This window comes from Nerophis ophidion, linkage group LG26 (assembly GCF_033978795.1).
Source record: "Nerophis ophidion isolate RoL-2023_Sa linkage group LG26, RoL_Noph_v1.0, whole genome shotgun sequence".
NCBI classification, from domain to species: Eukaryota; Metazoa; Chordata; class Actinopteri; order Syngnathiformes; family Syngnathidae; genus Nerophis; species Nerophis ophidion.
Genome location: NC_084636.1, coordinates 29,817,377 through 29,842,376, shown reverse-complemented (window position 1 = coordinate 29,842,376; position 25,000 = coordinate 29,817,377). Strand labels below are relative to the sequence as shown.

The window sequence follows — 25,000 nt, the reverse complement described above, 5'->3', positions numbered from 1 at the left end:
CCGAGAGGAAGGCGAGAAACACTTTTTATTTCAACAGACTCTCGCGCCGTACCTTCCGTCAAAACTAAAGGCCGACTGCACATTTCCTATCTTCACAATAAAAGCCCTGCTTCATGCTGCCTGCGCTAACTAAATACAGAGTCTCGGAAAACTGGCGTGCACAAGCGATCCCTCAGAAAGCTGGCGTGCACATCACTTGTGCACGCCAGCTTTCTGAGACTCTTATTTTGTTAGCGCAGGCAGCATGAAGCAGGGCTTTTATTATGAAGATAGGAAATGTGCAGTCGGCCTTTAGAGTTTTGACGGAAGGGACGGCGCGAAAGTCTGTTGAAATAAAAAGTGTTTCTCGCCTTCCTCTCTGTCATTTTTTCATAATAATGAACTGGCAGCAGCCAGCGTCATCTCACAAGACCCTCGGGTGCCGTGAATGTCAATCAAGCAAGCTACGGAATTTGCCGCCAATGTTTTTCTTGTAAAGTGTATGGAAGCTGGATGAATTAGATGCCAAAAACCAACCACTTTCATGTGGTATTGTACAGAAAGGACAACTTTTTTTCTCCTCCATTTGAAAATGTGGCCGTTATCATCATTACCGTCTGATTCCAATCAATGCAAGTCATCAGAATCAGGTAATACACCAACTTATATTCTTGTCTTTGTGAAAGAAAGACATCTATATGTGTTACACATGCTTGTATTATCATTAAACACATTTAACTTGTTTACAAAAATGTCTCTTTCATAAATAAATAAATATAAATGATATATATAAATGAGGTAGATCCCCTCGAGTTGGTCAATTGAAAAGTAGCTCGCCTGCAGAAAAGGTGTGGGCACCCCTGCTCTAGAACATGTGTCATTGTTGGTAAATTGGCAAATAACGACTGAAAATAGCAAAGTTTGAAAACAAAAACAGCAACATTTTAAAATTTAGATTTTCTTTTTTTTTTTAGCTGTCAAAAAAAAAGATCAGAAACAAGAACATTGTAGAAGTGGATAAAAGATTTTTATAAAGAAATAGGAAAATCTGTCAGAAGGTGTAAAACAAGAAAGATAAATTGTTGGAGACTTGAAAGTCTAAATTGACAGATAAGCGTGAATGAACTTTATTCTCCCCCAGTCACCAGAGAGTAAAGACATATTTGGGTTGCTTTTACAAAGAACAAACAAAGATAAAGCGGGTATAGAATAAAAAAAAATGTGCGTTTGTTGAAACAATTGAAGAAACTGGGGTGTTTATCATCTTTTTACATTCATGTCAAGGGGCTTGTGTCCTGACTCCTACAGACTGAGGAATGTGGCTCAATTTGGTGGAATTCAGATAGGGAAAAAAAGGGATTTTAACCAATAAAGGACTGATCTACAATCCATGTAAGCATTCCAAATATAAACTTATTTGGGGTCTGCATAAGCAAACTTAATGTTGTATGTGACCTGGTGTCCATTGTCCCACGCGTACAAGACTCCCTCTTTGGGGTTATAGTCAATCTGGGTGGTGTAGGTGTAGTTGTTGGTGAACGGCATCCTGGGAATCATCTGCGTGTTGGTGTGCGTGTCGAAGGCGTATTCCAAGTTGGCGTCCTTTCGGTTGTAGCTGTCAACAGCGTACAAGACGCCGCACACGATGAAGCAGTTCCCGTAGTGGCTCCTCCTCAGCCCGGTCCTCCACGTGGTCTCCCTCTGCATGCTCAGGTCCACCGGGTTCAGGCGACTCAGGACCACCACCTCCTGCAAGAAGCCCTCGTCGTCCAAAGCCGGGTAGATGATCCAGATGCCGCTCTCGTCCAAGGCGAAGTCGACGTCCGAGTGACTGCGCCACTCCCAGGCCGACGTGGACTCGTCCATTACGGCGTCGTGCAGCAGGCTCCAGGCGGCCACGTAGCGCCGACGCAGGTCGAATTTGATGATGTCTCGCGAGAAGGCGCGGTTGTAGTAGAAGGCCCCGTCGTAGACCACGTGGCCTGTGCCGATCCAGTTGTAAGGGAGCTTGTAGGAGTTTGTGAAACGGCCTGGGAAACACAAAGGAGGCGAGCCCATTAAAATAGTTTTAACAAGGAACGATAGGAAATTAGGAAGTTTGCAGGCGGCAATAGACCAAAAGATTTAAACTATGGTGCAAAAAAAGTACAAAAGAGCTTAAAAACATACAAAAAGGACATTTGTTGAAATGGGTCGCATGGCCAAAAAAAATATGAAATCACAAAGTTTGTAAGAGATAGTACAACAATCCCATAGAAGACTGGAAATAAGTCAATTGTAGGAGTTGATAAAAAAGGTCTTCAAAAGAACAAAGTTTAGTAAAAAGATCTTGGAAACAATCAATCTGAAGTTGAAGTTGGCAGAACAGTAAAAGATGACAGGAAATAAGGAAGTTGGATTACTTTTATAAATTCAGAGTTGGTGCTACAGCTGAGGAGAGCTACTGAACATAAGGAAGTTTGTGATAGTTGGTTGCATGTCCAAGATTGGAAATCATACAAGCTGGTAAAAGAGCAAAATAAGTAAATTGTGGAGTTGGTCAAAGGGCTTAAAAACTATCAAAAATTATATTTGTTGAACTGGATCAAATGGCAAAAAAACGATTTTAGGAATTTTCGGAAATAGTACAACAATCCTATAAAAGATTGGAAATAAGTAAATTGTAGGAGTTGATAAAAGGGTCTTCAAAAGAAAGGGTTAGTAAAAAGATTTTGGAAACAAAGAAGTTGGTAAAACTGGTTGGTAGAACAGTAAAAAGCAACAGGAAATTAGGAAGTTTGCAGGCGGTATCCAACTTTATAAATTTAGAGTTGGTACTAAAGTTGAGGAAAGCTACTGTACATAAGGAAGTTTGTGATGGTTGTGTGTTCAAAATTGGAAAATATATAAGTAATACATAAGCTGAGGAAGGAGGGCTCAATAGTCCAAAATATTTAAACTATGGTGCAAAAAAAAAGTACAATGCTAATAAAAGGGCTTAAAAACATACATAAAGGACATTTGTTGAACTGGGTCACATGGCCAAAGAACAATATGAAATCACGAAGTTTGTAAGAGATAGTACAACAATCCCATTGAAGACAGGAAATAAGTCAATTGTAGGAGTTGATAAAAAAAGGTCTTCAAAAGAACAAAGTTTAGTAAAAAGATCTTGGAAACAATCAATCTGAAGTTGAAGTTGGCAGAACAGTAAAAGATGACAGGAAATAAGGAAGTTGGATTACTTTTATAAATTCAGAGTTGGTACTACAGCTGAGGAGAGCTACTGAACATAAGGAAGTTTGTGATAGTTTGTTGCATGTCCAAGATTGGAAATCATATAAGCTGGTAAAAGAGCAAAATAAGTAAATTGTGGAGTTGGTCAAAGGGCTTAAAAACTATCAAAAATAATCTTTGTTGAACTGGATCAAATGGCAAAAGAACAAAAAAAAATGTTTTTAGGAAATAGTACAACAATCCCATAAAAGATTGGAAATAAGTAAATTGTAGGAGTTGATAAAAAGGTCTTCAAAAGAAAGGGTTGGTAAAAAGATCTTGGAAACAAAGAAGTTGGTAAAACTGGTTGGTAGAACAGTAAAAAGCAACAGGAAATTAGGAAGTTTGAAGGCGGTATCCAACTTTATAAATTTAGAGTTGGTACTAAAGTTGAGGAAAGCTACTGTACATAAGGAAGTTTGTGATGGTTGTGTGTTCAAGATTGGAAAATATATAAGTAATACATAAGCTGGTAAAAGGGTTCAATAGGCCAAAAAAATTAGTAAATTGTTGAGTTGGTAAAAGGGCTTATAAACATTCAAAAAGGACATTTGTTGAACTGGGTCACATGGCCAAAGAACAATATGAAATCACAAAGTTTGTAAGAGATAGTACAACAATCCCATAGAAGACTGGAAATAAGTCAATTGTAGGAGTTGATAAAAAAAAAAGTCTTCAAAAGAACAAAGTTTAGTAAAAAGATCTTGGAAACAATCAATCTGAAGTTGAAGTCAGTTGAAGTTGGCAGAACAGTAAAAAATGGCAGGAAATAAGGAAGTTGGATTACTTTCAAAAAGTAATCCAATTTTATAATTTTCAGAGTTGGTACTACAGCTGAGGAGAGCTGTAGTACCTCCCCAGGAGGGAGCATGGCCAGAGACAGGAGCAGACCCAACAAAGCAACCTAGAGAGCCGACTTCACCCCGGGCCGTGTGTGTGTGTGTGTGTGTGTGTGTGTGTGTGTGTGTGTGTGTGTGCGTGTGTGTGTGTGTGTGTGTGTGTGTGTGTATATTTATGTATACATATGTATACATATATATACATTTGTATATATATATACATATGTATATATATGTATATGTGTGTGTATACACATATATATGTATACACGTGTGTGTGTTTATATATATATACACATATAAATATGAATATATACACATATGTATATACATATATATGTATGTATACATATATACATATGTATGCTGTAAATATATACATATATATATACTGTATATACATATATATATACATATATATATATATATATACATACATATATGTATATACACACACACACACACATAAAACAGCGAAATTTCTTGTATAGGTAAAAATGCCAAAAACTGATCCGTCTTAGAAAAATTGGTCAAGAGTTGATACAAAAAAAAGTGAAAAAGGTACGAAACAATGAATGCTGGAGGTTGAATTAAAACTAGCAAGTACACGAGGGATCTGTAATCACTGCCACCACCAAAAAGGACAAGATGTAGAAAATGGATGGATTGATACCGTTGTTGATATTATTCATTTTTGTTTTGACTACTTTTGGATTGTTTTGTGTCATGCATGCGTCTTCCTCTCAATTGCTATGTTGATTGCTATTCTGAGTCTTACTGGTTTGGAATTGGAATTGTATCATTATGGTATTATTGTGTATCATTTTGATGGACTGATTAATAAAAAAAGAACATTATTCAGTACATTTTAGCAGACTGAAGAGAAGCATTAGTCAGATTTACAAAAGGTAAATACTGTAAGGGCTTTTGGCGGGAGACAATCATCTTAAACTCCTGTACCTTTCTTGAAGACTTCCATGTTGTGGAACTCCAGGAGGTTGTTGCCGTAATAGAAGTTGGTGACATAAATCTTGTCGCTGTTGGACTTGGGATCCTTCATCCAAGCGCCTTCCTTCTTGCCGTAGGTGTTGTGAGTCACCGGCTCAGCAATGGTTGCCAGAGTGTCCTTACATTCTTCTGTGGAAACAGAAGACCCTCAAAGGTTATGAGAAAAAAAGATTCTAGAGGCATTCTGCAGACCTACAGCGAAGAATCTGATGCACGGGCGGCTATATGACAAATATCCTACGGGTTTATTCTTATTCATATGCCAGCTGCTGAATTCTACCTTTATATACAAAGCCCCAAAACCAGTGAAGTTGGCACGTTGTGTAATTTGTAACTAAAAAAATCAGAATTCAAGTCCTTTTCAACTTATATTCAATTGAACAGACTGCAAAGACAAGATATTTATTGTTCGAACTGAGAACCTATAATTTTTTTGGGCATCACATTGCAAAAAAGTTGGCAGAGGGGCATTTTTACCACTGTGTTACATGGCCTTTCCTTTTAACAACACTCAGTAAACGTTTGAGAACTGAGTAGCCCAATTTTTGAAGCTTTTCCGGTGGAATTCTCTCCCATTCTTGCTTGATTTACACTTTAAAAGTCCGGGGTCTCTGATGTGGTATTTTAGGCTTCATTATGCGCCACACATTTTCAATGGGAGACAGGTCTGGACAACAGGCGGGCCAGTCTAGAACCCTCACTCTTTTACTATGAAGCCACGCTGTTGTTACAAGTGGCTTGGCATTGTCTTGCTGAAATAAGCAGGGGCGTCCATGATAACGTTGCTTGGATGGCAACATATGTTGCTCCAAAGCCTGTATGTACTGTCCAGCATCAATGGTGCCTTCACAGATGTGTAAGTTACGCATGCCTTGGGCACTAATACATCCCTGTACCATCACGGATACTGGTTTTTGAACTTTGCGTCTATAACGATCCGGATGGTTCTTATCCTCTTTGTTTCGGAGGACACAACATCCACAGTTTCCAAAAACAATTTTAAATGTGGACTCGTCAAACCACAGAACACTTTTCCACTTTGCATCAGTCCATCTTAGATGAGCTCGGGCCCAGTGAAGCCTGCAGTGTTTCTGGGTGTTGTTGATAAATGGCTTTCGCTTTGTATAGTAGAGTTTTAACTTCAATCAATCAATCAATGTTTACTTATATAGCCCTAAATCACTAGTGTCTCAAAGAGCTGCACAAACCACAACACAAACCACTACGACATCCTCGGTAGGCCCACATAAGGGCAAGGAAAAATTCACACCCAGTGGGACGTCGGTGACAATGATGACTATGAGAACCTTGGAGAGGAGGAAAGCAATGGATGTCGAGCGGGTCTAACATGATACTGTGAAAGTTCAATCCATAATGGATCCAACACAGTCGCAAGAGTCCAGTCCAAAGCGGATCCAACACAGCAGCGAGAGTCTCGTTCACAGCGGAGCCAGCAGGAAACCATCCCAAGCGGAGGCGGATCAGCAGCGCAGAGATGTCCCCAGCCGATACACAGGCGAGCGGTACATGGCCACCGGATCGGACCGGACCCCCTCCACAAGGGAGAGTGGGACATAGGAGAAAAAGAAAAGAAACGGCAGATCAACTGGTCTAAAAAGGGAGTCTATTTAAAGGCTAGAGTATACAAATGAGTTTTAAGGTGAGACTTAAATGCTTCTACTGAGGTGGCATCTCGAACTTACAGATGTAGAGACAAACTGTCGTTACTGACAGTGGTTTTCTCAAGTGTTCCTGATCCAATGTTGTGATATCCTTTACACAATAATGTCGCTTTTTGATGCAGTACCGCCTTAGGGATCGAAGGTCTGTGATATTATTGCTTACATGCAGTGATTTCTCCAGATTCTCTAAACCTTTAGATGATATTACTGACCATAGATGGTGAAATCCCTAAATTCCTTGCAACAGCTCATTGAGAAATGTTGTTCTTAAACTGTTCGACAATTTGATCACGCATTTGTTCACAAAGTGGTGACCCTCGCCCCATCCTTGGAAGCTGCCTTTATACCCGATCATGGCACCCACCTGTTCCCAATAAGCCTGTTCACCTGTGGGATGTTCCAAATAATTGTTGGATGAGCATTCCTCAACTTTCTCAGTCTTTTTTGCCACTTGTGCCATATAAGAAAACAATACGTGTGACGTAAGGACGCATATCCGAGCACCGACGAGCAGGTTATCGCGATACAATTTTAAATTATTTTAAAGGTTGATTGTACCTTTGCAACCTCAGTATACTATTGGCTAAGTTTTATATTCATAAATTTAAGTCTCTCAATACCCGTCCTGTTTTTGTGTGCCTTTTAAAAAGGAACTAGAACTCTACTTCAAAACACTCTCTACCTCTAACACATACTTGCCAACCCTCCCGAATTTCAGTTCCTATCCCGAATTTCTCCCGATTTCCAGCCGGATCTGAGGGAGGACAGCCTATTGTCACGTCCACGTTTCCTAAATATAAACAAAGTGCCGTCCCAGTTACGTTATAACATCTACGGCTTTTGGAGAGTCCACAACTGCACACACAACAAGAAGGAGACTGTTATATATGTCTCCGTTATCCATGGATTTATCTATAACCCAAAAAGTAGGCATGCAAGGATCTGGTTCTCAGCGGGTGTTTATTCCAGCCGGCACCTTAACACAGTGGTTCTCAACCTTTTTCCAGTGATGTACCCCCTGTGAACATTTTTTTTAAATTCAAGTACCCCCTAATCAGAGCAAAGCATTTCTGGTTGAAAAAAGGAGATAAAGAAGTAAAATACAGCACTATGTCATCAGTTTCTGATTTATTAAATTGTATAAAACAGTGCAAAATATTGCTAATTTGTAGTGGTCTTTCTTGAACTATTTGGAAAAAATATATACAAATAAATAAGTGATTCAATTATAAATAAAGCTTTCTACACATAGAAGCAATCATCAACTTAAAGTGCCCTCTTTGGGGATTGTAATAGAGATCCATCTGGATTCATCAACTTAATTCTAAACATTTCTTCACAAAAAAAGAAATCTTTAACATCAATGTCTATGGAACATGTCTGCAAAAAATGTAGCTGTCAACACTGAAAATTGCATCGTTGCATTTCTTTTCACAGTTTATTTTGTTGAATTCATCCATCCATCCATTTACTACCGCTTATTCCCTTTTGGGGTCGCGGGGGGCGCTGGCGCCTATCTCAGCTACAATCGGGCGGAAGGCGGGGTACACCCTGGACAAGTCGCCACCTCATCGCATGGCCAGCACAGTTGAATTATTATTCAATAAATATATTTATAAAGGATTTTTGAATTGCTGCTATATTTAGAATATTTAAAAAACAAAAAATCTTAAGTACCCCTTGACATACCTTTAAGTACCCCCATTTGAGAACCCCTGCCTTAACACACTGACGCACAACAATCCTGTCATGCATTGCTTCAAAACGACGGCAAGTAGTAATGTCCAAAAAAAAAAGATAGTGACAGAGAATAGAACGAGGATGGACAATTCAACCCTAAACTCACTCCTTTTCTGCAAATTAAAATAGATGCCTATGCTCCTTCAAAGGCTTTGTTACTGGCCGCAAAGCATTGCACTTTCAAACAGAACAACGAGTAGAGAGAAGTGTTATGTGTGTAAATGTGTAAATAAATGAACACTGAAATTCAAGTATTTCTTTGATATATATAGGTTGATTGGCAACACTAAAAATTGGCCCTAGTGTGTGAATGTGAGTGTGAATGTTGTCTGTCTATCTGTGTTGGCCCTGCGATGAGGTGGCCACTTGTCCAGGGTGTACCCTGCCTTCCGCCCAATTGTAGCTGAGATAGGCGCCAGCGCCCCCCGCGACCCCGAAAGGGAATAAGCAGTAGAAAATGGATGGATGGATGGATATATATAAATAAATAATTGAATACTTGTTTATTCAGCATTTTCCACACATTTAATTCAGGACTTTGGGAAGTCCATTCTAAAACCTTGATTCTAGCCTTGGGGGAGTCAAAAGGAGGGAGTATATTTTTATAGCTAGAATTCACTGAAATTCAAGTATTTATTTTTATTTTTAAAAGAGGCATTACATTTTTATTTGAATTTTATTGGATATGCCAATATTTTTTAATGAATATTATTATTTGAAACTGGATTTTGCATGTCACTATAAAGTTATATAAGCCTTGCTTGTTCAATATCCAATGCAAAACTTGTTTGGGTCCCTATTAAAAGGTTCATTTGTTCACTTTTAAATGTTGGCCCGCTCTGTATTTGAGTTTGACACCCCTGCCCTAAAGCAAAACATGACTAAGTCTAAGGAAAATTACCATTTTTCTTTGCCGCGGCTTCTTCCTGCCTTTGCATCATCTGGTCAAACTTCACGTGATCTTCCTCTTCCTCCTCCCAGCTGATCTTGTACTTCTGCTTGACCCTGGGAACCTGCCTGGTGGTGGTGGTTGGTGTTGTGGTAGCCGGGGGTGATGTCGTGGCAGGTGTGGTGACGGGTGCAGAAGTGTGTGGAGGACTTGTTGTAGAAGAAACTGAAGGGCTGGTGGGTTCCTGTGGTGTGGTGACAGTAACCTGGGTGTTTTTCGCTGTTGGAGGCGGAGCTGGACTGGTCCCAATGTTAGTGGTCACATCCTCTGCAGTAGTGTTTGCTGCTTCTGTGGTTTGGACTGTCTCTAGGCTTGGGGTTTCCATAGTGATAGTTCCCGTGAACACTTCGGAGGTTACTTTATCTGTATGGGACACTATGAGCATCTCCTTGGTTGGTGGGGGGGACATCAAAGTGGTGAAATCCACCGACTGGGATGTAGCATCGATGTCGTTGATCACCTCCGTAGACTCGGTGCCTTTCGGTGTCGAGGTTTGGCTGGTCTTCTTGGAGCCACGGAAGAGGCCGTTGGTCACGGGTCGAAATGACCGGGGCCCGGGACGTGGGCGAGGGGCTCGGTGTTGAAGAAGGTGTTCTTCGATCAGGAGGTCTATCGGGCCGTCTCCGCTGAATCCATGATACTCAAAATCTGCAAAAAAAAAAAGGGTTAGAGATAAGCGGCTGAGCTCAGCATGAAACATTTACTTTTTAAATGATGCAGTATTTATCACTTCTACCAATTGTTTTCATCCTTGTTTGTTTGTTTTAATCGTTTGCAGGTTCACGCAATAACTGAAAGGATGTTCTAATCAGGGTTTCATGCTGCCGGTTCCGATCATCCGTGAGTGAAATGAGCCGATGCCGAACACAAACTCTTTGTATTGTTCCATTTATTTATGGTGAGTGCTACTAACAGTGTAACAATATCAACACAGTATTTATACTAGTTCCTTATTTTCTCTTATTACATTGTTTGAGTAAAACAATGTCACTAGTTGGTAGATAGATAGATAGTACTTTATTGATTCCTTCAAGAGAGTTCCCTCAGTACACAATAACCACAAAAAAAGAAAAAAAATTACTACCTATAAATCCTTAAGATAACTTAATTCCCTTTGTGTCTAGTGAATTGTCCCTAGGGTTTGTAAACATGAGCAAAAAAAAAATGCTTTTGAGAAAATAAAATGACCAACCTGATATCGATCATATACTGGTACTGATACCTTGCTATCAACACCACCAATTTATGAATTGATCTGCACTCTTATGTTATGTTTACTGACTGTGACAATGTTTGCACGCTAACAGTTGTATGTATAAATGTATGTATATATACACTGTATGTATGTGTATATATATATATATACTGTATATGTATGTATATGTGTACTGTATATATATGTATGTATAGGTATGTATATATATATATACGTGTGTATATATATACTGTATATATGTATGTATGTATATATACATATGTATGTATATATGTGTAAATATATGTATATATATATATATGTATACATATATATGTATATACACATACTGTATATATGTATGTATATATATATATATATATATATATATGTATGTATGTATGTATGTATGGATATATATGTAAATATGTATATAAATATGTATATATATATGTATGTATATATATATATATATGTATGTATGTATGTATGTATGTATGTATGGATATATATGTAAATATGTATATATATATGTGTATATATATATGTTTGTAAAGGTATGTATATAAATATGTATGTATGTATATATATATATATATATATACAGTCCGTGTATATATATGTATATACAGTATATACCATGTATATATATGTATATGTGTATATATATATGTGTATGTATATGTATGTATACATGTATATATGTATATGTATATATGTGTATATATGTATATGTATGTATATATTTACATATACTATATATACTGTATTATACAGTACATATATACAGTCTGTATATATGTATATATATATGTATATGTATGTATATGTATATATTTATATATATATATATACACACATATATAATATATGTATGTATGTATGTTTTTGTAGCTTAGTATGTATGTATGTAGGTATGTATATATGTATATATATGTGTAAATATATAAAGGTATGTATATAAATATGTATGTATGTATATATACAGTATGTGTATATGTGTATGTATATATACTATGTATATATACTGTATATATATGTATATATGTATATGTGTATATATGTATGTATATATATATATATGTGTGTATATGTATATATGTGTATATATATGTATATGTATGTATATATTTATATATATACTATATATACTGTATTATACAGTACATATATAGTCTGTATATGTATATGTATGTATATATATATATATTTATACATACATATATAATATATGTATGTATGTATGTATGTTTCTGTAGCTTAATGCATGTCATACTGGGGGTCATATATACAATACAGGCCAAAAGTTTGGACACACCTCCTCATTCAATACGTTTTCTTTATTTTCATGACTATTTACATTGTAGATTGTCACTGAAGGCATGTTGTGTACTTAACAAAAAAGGTGAAATAACTGAAAACATGTTTTATATTTTAGTTTCTTCAAAATAGCCACCCTTTGCTCTGATTACTGCTTTGCACACTCTTGGCGTTCTCTCGATGAGCTAACTCCTTCAAGACTGTTGGAAAACCATTTCAGGTGACTACCTCTGGAAGCTCATCAAATGAATACTACTTTTGCGGTGTAGCTTGCTACATTCTCTGGAAATAGCTTCCTCTGTAGGTCAACTACATTAAGCTTACTACATTTACCAAGTAGCTTGCCAATCGTTCCAAACTGACGAACAAGATTGTGGAACTCTCAAGGCTATTCATTGTCATCTACTGCCTCCTTCATGTTACAGCGGGTTGCAGAAACCACAATGTGGTCTTGGAAATACTTCAGATCCCAAATCCCATCACGTCTTAGGTTACAGCAAAATGACCTTAGTTTGCTCGGTGTTGGCAGAACCTACCGTTCTCTTCATGTTCTCCGTCGTCAGCCGTCGCCGGTTCAGGCTCCGACTTGTAAAACGTCACCCCTCTGATGATCATCCCATTGAGACCACTCTTTGACCCTTGAGGAACCTCTTTGTCGGTTGCCTTTTTGGGAACATTGTGCGCTTTCACCTCGGTGACCTGAACCGAAGAATTCAACTGGGTCCCTGCGACAAACTTCTCCTGTTTTTAGAAAAACCAAAAACATACAAAGATTGTATATTTGAGCAGAGTGATATCGGAAAACTCTTGTTTGCATCAATAAATATTTATCTGTAGACTTTGGAGCGCTCTGACATAAAGTATTCCTAATAAGACCCCTTTCTAGTTTGTGTATTGGACTCACATCTTTAGACCAAGCTTACCGTCGCATAAAATCGTTTCTATTATTTTTTGGGGGTAATCCCCTTGCAGAAAACATACCACTATGGTGAATCACTTGTTTTTTTTGGGGGGGGGGGTCAGGGAGAGCCAGCCCAACACTTCTGGATAGAATCAGAATTTCACATGCATGCCGTCACAGGTCAGCGGAGCCTCCCTCTTTAACACCGTGGACTGCGCTTCTCATACTCATTTGACCCCCATTTGTCATGTTGCAAGACATCGAGATTACCGTTGGTTTTGGAGACGCTTCGGGTCCGCGCAGTTTCCTTCCATCCTGGTCGTCTGGACGGGATGAAGGTGGGGGCGTAGTCCACCGCTTATGAGCGTCGTGTGGGTTTGGAGGGTTCTTGTGGGTCTTTATGTCATCTCTGGTGGGATTCAAGGCCATAACCTTCACACATACACGGATAGATGTTGATGAGTTCTGACAGTAGAGGCTATCCATCTTCTCTGCACCTGTTTTGTTCTGATTTTTTTTTAGAAATAGGGTTTTTTTTAGCCTACTCGGTGGCCTAGTGGTTAGAATGTCCGCCCTGAGATCGGTAGATTGTGAGTTCAGACCCCGCTCGAGTCATACCAAAGACTATATAAAAATGGGACCCGTTACCTCCCTGCTTGGCACTCAGCATCAAGGGTTGGAATTGGGGGTTGAATCACAAAAAATGATAGATTTTAATTAGATTCGGGCGGGTGAACCATCTGGAAATATTTGAAATACATGGTTCTGGAATCGGTATCCTTTACCATTCAAAGGGCCATTTAAGACCCGTGTCACAAAGCGAAGAAGACAATAGGAGACGCTATTATTCTCTAGAATGACTGCCGGCAGTCACCCAGATAATAAGTATTAGGGCGTGCTATGAAGCCATTGGCTTTGTCGCCCTCTACAATATGTACCATCTGCTTGTCAGTCCAGCAACATGTTGTGTGTGGCTTCCGCAGAAGCACGCACACGACTGGAAGGCATACTGGGTGATACAGAGTACACCAGGGGTGCCCACACTTTTTCTGCAGGCGAGCTACTTTTCAATTGACCAACTCGAGGGGATCTACCTCATTTATATATATCATTTATATTTATTTATTTATGAAAGAGACATTTTTGTAAACAAGTTAAATGTGTTTAATGATAATACAAGCATGTGTAACACATATAGATGTCTTTCTTTCACGAAGACAAGAATATAAGTTGGTGTATTACCTGATTCTGATGACTTGCATTGATTGGAATCAGACAGTAATGATGATAACGCCCACATTTTCAATTGGAGGAGAAAAAAAGTTGTCCTTTCTGTACAATACCACATGAAAGTGGTTGGTTTTTGGCATCTAATTCATCCAGCTTCCATAAACTTTACAAGAAAAACATTGGCGGCAAATTCCGTAGCTTGCTTGATTGACATTCACGGCACCCGAGGGTCTTGTGAGATGACGCTGGCTGCTGCCAGTTCATTATTATGAAAAAATGACAGAGAGGAAGGCGAGAAACACTTTTTATTTCAACAGACTTTCGCGCCGTCCCTTCCGTCAAAACTCTAAAGGCCGACTGCACATTTCCTATCTTCACAATAAAAGCCCTGCTTCATGCTGCCTGCGCTAACAAAATAAGAGTCTCGGAAAGCTGGCGTGCACAAGTGATGTGCACGCCAGCTTTCTGAGGGATCGCTTGTGCACGCCAGTTTTCCGAGACTCTGTATTTAGTTAGCGCAGGCAGCATGAAGCAGGGCTTTTATTGTGAAGATAGGAAATGTGCAGTCGGCCTTTAGAGTTTTGACGGAAGGTACGGCGCGAGAGTCTGTTGAAATAAAAAGTGTTTCTCGCCTTCCTATCGGTCATATTTTCATAATAATGATCTTGCAGCAGCCAGCGTCATCTCACAAGACCCTCCGGTACCGTGAATGTCATTTAAGTGACGTCTTGGTGAAGATTGATGATCACTAATTTTTAGGTCTATTTTTTTTAAAAGGCTGGCTCGAGATCGACTGACACACCCCCCGCGGTTGACTGGTAGCTCGCGATCGACGTAATGGGCACCCCTGGAGTACACTAATGGTTGTGATATAAACAATTTTAACACTCTTAGTAATATGCACCGTGCTGTGAAGCCACACCAGACAAGATTGACAAACACATTTCGGGAGAACATCCTCCCAGTAACACAACATAAACTCAACACAACAAATACCCAGAATCCTTTGTATCCATGACACATCCTAACTATTTTATACACCCCACTAGCAGCAAACCTCGCCCCCCCCTCCCTGTGCGTCGGTAAGGTGGGCGGGGTTGGGGGCGCAGGGATGTAAAATATATATTCAGGATCATCACGGATACAAAGGATTCTGGGTATTTTTTGTGTTGCGTTTATGTTGTGTTACTGTGAGGATGTTCTCCCGAAATGTGTTTGTCAATCTTGTTTGGTGTGGCTTCCCTGCGTGGCGCATATTAGTAAGAGTGTTAAAATTGTTTATATTACAACCATCAGTGTACTCTGTATCACCCAGTATGCCTTTCAATCTTGTACGTATGATTGCAGAAGCTGCATACAACATGTTGCTGGACTAACAATCGGTTCGTACATGTTGTTGAAGGTGTCAAAGGCAATGGCTTCACAGCACGCCCGTATTTTTGTCATCAGGATGAACGCCAATTGGATAATCGAGAGAACGTTAGCGGCTCCCATTGTTTTCATTACTCTGTAATTTGGGTTTAAATAGCTCTGTGAGTGGTAAGGTGGCCGACTTCTGGCGGGCGGTTGCGGTTCTGATGAAATGTTGGTTCGGGTGGAAGGCGGGTGGATGACGACTTTGGTGATGCGGTTGCGGATGATATAATTGCCTATCCGCGCATCTCTAGTGTGTGACCATCATTGGTACATTAACTTTAACTTTGTGATACGAGCATCCACAGTCATAAGTTTGTGTAAACAGAAAAACACCCACAATAACTTGGGGTGTTTAACCGTATCACATCAAAATCTGGTACACACATTTAAGGGACTGACTGACAAACACACATCTGTAAAATTTTTGCAAAACTGGTTAAAAAAAACATGGCCGCTATTAAGCAAAACATCTCCGCACGAGCACGGGCGGGACTTTTTGAACTCTTTAAAAAACAAACAAGTTCAAGTGTCTTCAACTCTTGTTGACACCACCATGTTTCATCTCTGACTCAACACACACACACACACACACACACACTCACACACTCTAGTATTTGTTACCTTCTTGAAACCGCCAAAAAATGCCTACCTCTTTAGGACCTCCTTTTCTAGATATAAACATTTTTTATTTGCAACATTAATACAGACTATGCAAATATAAAAAAGGTAAGCTTTTAGTTTTGTTTATTTTTTTGAATTTTCTGTTTGTATGTGGTTTTCAATCTTCATTATTTACTTTATTACAGTATGTCTCTATATACATATTTACATTATTTATTTTATAGTTTTTTCCCTAAAGGGGGCACATTTCCATTTCTGACACACACTTATTATTACATATGTTGGCCAGAGGGGGAGCACTTAACATTTGGTGATGCGGTTGCGGATGATATAATTGCCTATCCGCGCATCTCTAGTGTGTGACAATCATTGGTACTTTAACTTTAACTTTGTGATACGAGCATCCACAGTCATAAGTTTGTGTAATTTCATATGTTGACCAGAGGAGGAGCCCTTTTAAAAGCGACACAGTCAATCTAAAAATTCCCTCCTTTTTGGGACCACCCTCCTTTTGATAGATTTCCTCACTAAGTTTGCAAATGAGACATTCTTTATTAGATGCTATGTTTTTTTTTTGCATTAGGACCATGATTTATGTCCTGACTTGTTCACCGGTCCCAATGTGGAAGGTACTTTTCATGTTTTATGTCTCAGGAAGGGTAGACGTGGGACTTTAAATACAACTTTTTTCAGGTTTTAAGCAAATACTGTATATTAACTGCATTGAAGTAAAACATAAAAAAAATGTTTGTGTGTGACATTCTGACAAAATTGCATTCGTGTTGAAATAATGAGGTCTTTCATATTATACGAGCGAGTCATTTTCTGCCTTTAGTCATCATTCGAAATTGTGATTCATCTAAAATTCAATCATTTGACAGCACTACTTTATAATAATAAATGAAATAATAAAAAACTTGCATTAATCGTGTATATTCATAGATTATTCACCATTTATTTTGACCGTACGTGTTCCGTAACCTTAAACACGGAGCTTACCGGAAAGGCGGCAGGGGTTGTTGGACGATTAGTGATCAGGTCAATACATGCGCGAGTGAGGAGACTCGTACTGGCAAATTACACTTTCAAATCAACCCTGAGTGGATTTTAGCTAAAACTGTTAGAGCAAATAAATGACCGACATGCAGGGTGAATATCTAAAAAAAAAAAAAGAAAATTATGTATGACATCCTGACAATAAAATTGTATTGTTGTCCAAATATTGGCCTTTTTTTTTGTAAAAAAATTAAGTGTGAGTAATCGTATTTAATATCAATCAATCAATCACAAGTGTCTCAAAGGGCTGCACAAACCACAATGACATCCTGGGTACAGAGCCCACATAAGGGCGAGGAAAACTCATACCCAGTGGAGACGTCGGTGACAGTGATAATGATGACTATGAGAAACCTTGGAGAGGACCGCATATGTGGGTAACACCCCCCCCCCCAAAGGGCCGAAAGCAATGGATGTCGAGCGGGTCTAACATGATACTGTGAGAGTCCAGTCCAAAGTGGATCCAATATAGTAGCGAGAGTCCCGTCCATAGTGGAGCCAGCAGGAAACCTTCCCAAGCGGAGGCGGATCAGCAGCGCAGAGATGTTCCGTAACCTTATATAAATAAATAAATGTATATATATATATATATATATATATATATATATATATATATATATATATATATATATATATATATATATATATATAATGTATGTATGTATGTATGTATATATATATACATACATACATACATATATATGCGGGGGCGGCATAGCTCGGTTGGTAGAGTGGCGGTGCCAGCAACTTAAAGGGTTGCAGGTTCGATTCCCGCTTGTGCCATCCAAGTTAATGCCGTTGTGTCCTTGGGCAAGACACTTTACCCACCTGCTCCCAGTGCCACCCACACTGGTTTAAATGTAACTTAGATATTGGGTTTCACTATGTAAAAGCGCTATATAAATATATATATATATATGTATGTATATATATATGTATATATGTATATTTATATATGTATGTATATGTATATGTATGTATATATATATGTATATATACATATATATACATATATATATATATATATATGCATCCATCCATCCATTTCCTACCGCTTATTCCCTTTGGGGGCGCGGGTGCCTACCTCAGCTACAATCAGGCAGAAGGCAGGGTACACCCTGGACAAGTCGCCAACTCATCGCAGGGCCAATATATATATATATATATATATATATATATATGTATATATATATATATATATATATATATATATATGACAGCGCTAAAAGTACATTATAAATAATCCAAACAAATATTGTATTATACAAATAAAAATCCATTAGCACTAATGCTTCCTTCTTGGTACTCTCTGTTGTTAAGTCAACACTCTCACACCACTATGTGAAGAAATACGCTCTGTAGACTTTGTATTGTATTGTATAAATACTAGAAATACTACAGGACTCCATGTTGGTTTGCCCTGGATTTTCCCAGTGCTAAAAAAAGGTCTCATGGCCACTTGGTGGGAAAAGCACATCTATTTGTAGTGTTGCTAACAATGGCTGCTGTGTCAGTGCAACACAACCTCCAGTCAACCCCAAACATTAACACACTGACATATTGATCGTGTAGGCAGGTCTTACCCACGGTCTCTTTATTTGGTTTGTTTTTTTTATGTTTTTCTCCCCGTGTGAGCATGCCATAATTTGTCTGAGTATTTCTTTAGACCAGGGGTCACCAACATTTTTGAAACCAAGAGCTACTTCTTGGGTATTGATTAATGTGAAGGGCTACCAGTTTGATACACACTTAAATAATTTGCCAGAAATAGCCAATTTGCTCAATTTATCTTTAATAAATAAATCTATATATATATATAAAAAAATGGGTATTTCTGTCTGTCATTCCGTCGTACATTTTTCCCATTTTACAGAGGGTTTTTTGTAGGGAATAAATGATGAAAAAAACACTTAATTGAACGGTTTAAAAGAGGAGAAAACACGAAAAAAAATGAAAATTACATTTCGAAACATAGTTTATCTTCAATTTTGACTCTTTAAAATTCAAAATTCAACCGAAAAAAAGAAGAGAAAAACTAGCTAATTCGAATCTTTTTGAAAAAATTAAAAAAAAAATAGTTTATAGAACATCATTAATAATTTTTCCTGATCAAGATTAATTTTAGAATTTTGATGACATGTTTTAAATAGGTTAAAATTCAATCCGCACTTTGTTAGAATATATAACAAATTGGACCAAGCTATATTTCTAACAAAAACAAATCATTATTTCTTCTAGATTCTCCAGAACAAAATTTTAAAAATAAATTCAAAAGACTTTAGAATAATATTTAAATTTGATTCTAAAGATTTTCTAGATTTGCCAGAATATTTTTTTTTTATTTCAATCATTATAAGTTTGAAGAAATATTTCACAAATATTCTTTGTCGAAAAAAAAAAAGCTAAAATGAAGAATTAAATTAAACATTTATTTATTATTCTTTACAATAAAAAAAAAAATACTTGAACATTGATTTAAATTGTCTGGAAAGAAGAGGAAGGAATTTAAAAGGTAAAAAGGTATATGTGTTTAAAAATCCTAAAATCATTTTTAAGGTTGTATTTTTCCTCTAAAATTGTCTTTCTGAAAGTTATAAGAAGCAAAGTAAAAAAAAAAAATGAATTTATTTAAACAAGTGAAGACCAAGTCTTTAAAATATTTTCTTGGATTTTCAAATTCTATTTGAGTTTTGTCTCTTAGAATTAAAAATGTCGAGCAAAGCGAGACCGGCTTGCTAGTAAATAAATACAATTTAACCTTCGTCTTGTGTTAGGGTCGGCACCGACCCGTTTTAGTTTTTAAATGCATAAAAACACCACATACATTTATTTTTTTGCATCAAAACTTTTTGACTTTGTCAGGAACCTCTTTGTCAACAAAATAAAACATTTTATTTTTTTTCACTAAATTATAAAATGCTCTGGTAGAAATTATGCCCTTGGTGTTGTTAGGGTCGGTTTCGACCCGGTTCTAAAAATAAGATGATAAAGCAATGATAAGAGCCAAAACTGAACACACTGACAGCCAGCTCCTCTCCCAATCATGTGAGCTTTAGTGGATTCTCATTTTACCTTGTTATCCTGTACAAAAACAAACAAAAGACGGACACTAAAAGTGTCACTTTTTGCCACTCTGATTTTGTTTTTTTATTACTTTTGGAACTAGTGATCTATTTCTCTTGGTTTCATTTGCTTGATTGGTTGTTGTTTGTTTGATGTTGGATTTCTGTTGCTGAAAAAAATACTTTTTAGCCTTTTTCTTGAAGTAAATATATATGGGTCGAAATTGACCCGTAACACCATAGATGTTACTATAGTTAAAATTCTTAAAATGGAAAAAATGAATAAAACACATTTATTTAAGAGATGTGTTCTAATACCCCTTAGTAATAGTTAGGTAACACAACAACCTTATTTTTATTTATATGATTCTCTTGAGGTTCGTTTTACCATTTTTAAAAATTGAAATGGAGGGGTATACTGACAAAAAAAAAAGGCCCAATGGCCCAAACCAAAAATATTAAAACCAATATTTTCAAGGATAAGGAAGCCTAACAAGGTAACCAAGAGATGAGAAACAAATTGGATGATAGATAATTGTTTTTAGTGTATTTTACAGCTGATTTAAGACATGGGTCAAAACCGACCCGTTAACATAAGAGATGGTAACAGAAAGTTAACACAAGAGGAAGGTTAAAAAACAGCGGCAGCTCACTGGTAAGTGCTGATATTTGAGCTACCAGGTGACCCTTGCTTTAGTCCTTGGACACCCATTTGCTTTCTGATGCAACACTTCTCTTTAGATGCAAATGCAATTGGTTCTGTGACAGAGCTCTTAAGTCAAAACCTTTTGTACCTCAAATCAACATCTCATTGAAATGAATAGAAAGCCATTTAATTGGCGCTTGGGCCCTAAAGCTCTAAATCTTTCTAGAACCATTTCCCTCTCCATGTGGGACAGGACCCCTCTTTGAGTACTTCTAAGAACCTTCTTAAAAACAAATTGTTATTCACTGGCTTTTAAAGCAGCATGAGACTTTAAACTGTTATGAACTGTTTTTAACTTTTTAAACTGCTTTTTATCTAACATACTGTTCTTACAGTAATTTGTATTTGCTTTTTAAATGTGTATTTTACTTCGGTTTTACATGTTGTTTTTTAGTCTGTCCTTTGCCTGTATTTTCTTTGTGGTGTACAGCCCTTTGTTCTTCAACTGTGGTTGTTTTTTAAAGGGCTTTATACATAAAGTTGGTATGGTATGGCAGTGGTTCTCAAATGGGGGTACGCGTATGCCTGGGGGTATTTGAAGGGGTACGTGAGATTTTTTTAAAATAACAACAATTAAAAAATCCTTTATAAATATATTTATTGAATAATTCTTCAAGAAAATATAAAGGTATGTTCATAAACTGTGCAAAAAAATACAACAATGTAATATTCAGTGTTGACAGCTAGATTTTTTTTTGTGGACATGTTCCATAAATATTGATGTTAAATGTTTCTTTTTTTGTCAAGAAATATTTAGAACTAAGTTCATGAATCTCTATTAAAATCCCCAAAGAGGGCACTTTAAGTTGATGATTACTTCTATGTGTAGAAATCGTTATTTCTAATAGAATCACTTGTTTGTTTTTCAACAGGTTTTTAGTTATTTTTATATCTTTTTTTCCAAATAGTTCAAGAAAGACCACTACAAATGAGCAATATTTTGCACTGTTATACAATTTAATAAATCAGAAACTGATGACATAGTGCTGTATTTTACTTCTTTATCTCTTTTTTTCAACAAAAAATGCTCTGCTCTAATTAGGGGGTACTTGAATTTAAAAAATCTTCACAGAGGGTACATCACTGAAAAAAGGTTGATAAAGCGGCACAATTTTAAAATGTAACATACCTTTTAAAAAAGAAAAACTATGACATTACAAATGTTTGAAAAAAACAATACAGTTGAATGTATTCCAAACAACTACAGTAGTTTTGTGAAGTATGGATCCATCCATTTTCCTACCGCTTGTCCCTTTCCGGGGTGCTGGAGCCTATCCCGGCTGCACTCGGGCGGAAGGCGGTGTACACCCTGGACAAGTCGCCACCTCATCGCAGGGCTAACACAGACAACATTCACACACTAGAGCTAATTTAGTGTTGCCAATCAACCATCCATTTTCTACAGCTTATTCCCTTTTTCGGTCGCGGGGGGCGCTGGTGCCTATCTCAGCTACAATCGGGCGGGAGGCGGCGTACGCCCTGGACAAGTCGCAACCTCATCGCAGGGCCAACACAGATAGACAGACATGCCAATCAACCTAGATGTACAGTAATATTAATGTACAGCATTAATATCAAACACCATTTGCAGCTTTTCCATATTTCTATGGATAAACATCCACCGTTTAGATGTTATTTTAACACTCTTGGCTGGCGTTAGACCAGGAGTGTCTAACGTACGACCCGCGAACAGGTTTTATCTGGCCCGCGGGATGCGTTTGCTAAATATATAAATTAACCTGAAATTTTTGAATGGAATAAACTGCTGTTCTAAAAACCTCATCCGGCGCACGGAGAGGGAGAGGGAGGGGGTTTGGTGCTAGCGGGGTGTATAATATAGCCAAGAGTCATGGATGCATTGGAATTCTGGGTAATTCTTATGTTGCGTTTACAATGTGTTACAGAGCCGATGTTCTCCAGAAATGTGTTTGGTGTGGGTTCACAGAGTGTGGCGAATATTAGTAAGAGTGTTAAAGACTGGATGTCGCAATAGCAATTATTTGTATCTTTGTAGATGGTGCGACATACACTATATTGCTTTCGATACTGTCGATCATAATATTTTATTAGAACGTATCGTGGCGCAGTGGAAGAGTGGCCGTGCGCAACCCGAGGGTCACTGGTTCAAATCCCACCTAGTACCAACCTCGTCACGTCCGTTGTGTCCTGAGCAAGACACTTCACCCTTGCTCCTGATGGGTGCTGGTTGGCGCCTTGCATGGCAGCTCCCTCCATCAGTGTGTGAATGTGTGTGTGAATGGGTAAATGTGGAAGTAGTGTCAAAGCGCTTTGAGTACCTTGAAGGTAGAAAAGCGCTATACAAGTACAACCCATTTATTTATTTATTATTTAGTATCAAAACACAAATTGGTATGTCAGACTTAGCCCTGTCTTGGTTTAACTCTTATCTTACTGCTAGGATGCAGTGTGTCTCCCATAACAATGTGACCTCGGACTACGTTAAGGTAACGTGTGGAGTTCCCCAGGGTTCGGTCCTTGGCCCTGCACTCTACAGCATCTACATGCTGCCGCTAGGTGACATCATACGCAAATACGGTGTTAGCTTTCACTGTTATGCTGATGACACCCAACTCTACATGCCCCTAAAGCTGACCAACATGCGGGATTGTAGTCAGCTGGAGGCGTGTCTTAATGAAATTAAACAATGGATGTCCGCTAACTTTTTGCAACTCAACGCCAAACAAACGGAAATGCTGATTATCGGTCCTGCTAGACACCGACCTCTATTTAATGATACAACTCTAACATTTGACAACCAAACAATTAAACAAGGCGACACGGTAAAGAATCTGGGTATTATCTTTGACCCAACTCTCTCCTTTGAGGCACACATTAAAAGCGTTACTAAAACGGCCTTCTTTCAACTCCTGCGACCCCGAACGGGACAAGCGGTAGGAAATGGATGGATGGATGTCCAAAACAATGGTTTAAAATGAAAGGGCAGGAATGTTTAAGACGACACACTTATTGTCATTGAAGACAAATATAATGCTAAAAAAATGTTCCAATCCTATTTATTCCCACAAACACGGGTTTTAAGGGGCGGTATAGCTCGGTTGGTAGAGCGGTCGTGCCAGCAACTTGAGGGTTGCAGGTTCGATCCCCGCTTCCGCATCCTAGTCACTGCCGTTGTGTCCTTGGGCAAGACACTTTACCCACCTGCTCCCAGTGTCACCCACACTGGTTTAAATGTAACTTAGATATTGGGTGTCACTATGTAAAGCGCTTTGAGTCACTAGAGAAAAAGCGCTATATAAATATCATTCACTTCACTTCACTTTAAGTACAAATAATAGTGCAGGAACATCCATTTTCCTGCTGGCTCCGCTGTGAACGGGACTCCCGCTGCTGTGTTGGATCCGCTTTGGACTGGACTCTCGCGACTGTGTTGGATCCATTATGGATTGAACTTTCACAGTATCATGTTAGACCCGCTCGACATCCATTGCTTTCCTCCTCTCCAAGGTTCTCATAGTCATCATTGTCACCGACGTCCCACTGGGTGTGAGTTTTCCTTGCCCTTATGTGGGCCTACCGAGGATGTCGTAGTGGTTTGTGCAGCCCTTTGAGACACTAGTGATTTAGGGCTATATAAGTATCAATCAATCAATCAATGTTTATTTATATAGCCCCAAATCACAAATGTCTCAAAGGACTGCACAAATCATTACGACTGCAACATCCTCGGAAGAACCCACAAAAGGGCAAGGAAAACTCACACCCAGTGGGCAGGGAGAATTCACATCCAGTGGGACGCCAGTGACAATGCTGACTATGAGAAACCTTGGAGAGGACCTCAGATGTGGGCAACCCCCCCCTCTAGGGGACCGAAAGCAATGGATGTCGAGCGGGTCTAACATGATACTGTGAAAGTTCAATCCATAATGGATCCAACACAGCCGCGAGAGTTCAGTTCAAGCGGATCCAAAACAGCAGCGAGAGTCCCGTCCACAGGAAACCATCTCAAGCGGATCAGCAGCGTAGAGACGTCCCCAACAAGTAAACATTGATTGATATATA

General features: G+C 38.2%; 1 protein-coding gene across 3 annotated transcripts in view; it reads right to left on the bottom strand.

The window, feature by feature from the left end:
* Window positions 1-1,082: 1,082 nt before the first annotated feature.
* Window positions 1,083-25,000, bottom strand: part of olfml2ba (olfactomedin-like 2Ba) — a 29,375-nt gene continuing 5,457 nt past the window's right edge. For all 3 annotated transcript variants that reach the window (XM_061888800.1, XM_061888802.1, XM_061888801.1), the window contains 5 exons: window positions 13,139-13,300; window positions 12,504-12,708; window positions 9,405-10,100; window positions 5,034-5,210; window positions 1,083-2,009 (listed from right to left, as the gene is read on the bottom strand). In XM_061888800.1, the coding sequence (XP_061744784.1) occupies window positions 1,393-2,009; window positions 5,034-5,210; window positions 9,405-10,100; window positions 12,504-12,708; window positions 13,139-13,300 (1,857 nt within the window). In that variant the 3' untranslated portion in view covers window positions 1,083-1,392. The remainder of the gene's footprint in view (window positions 2,010-5,033; window positions 5,211-9,404; window positions 10,101-12,503; window positions 12,709-13,138; window positions 13,301-25,000) is intronic.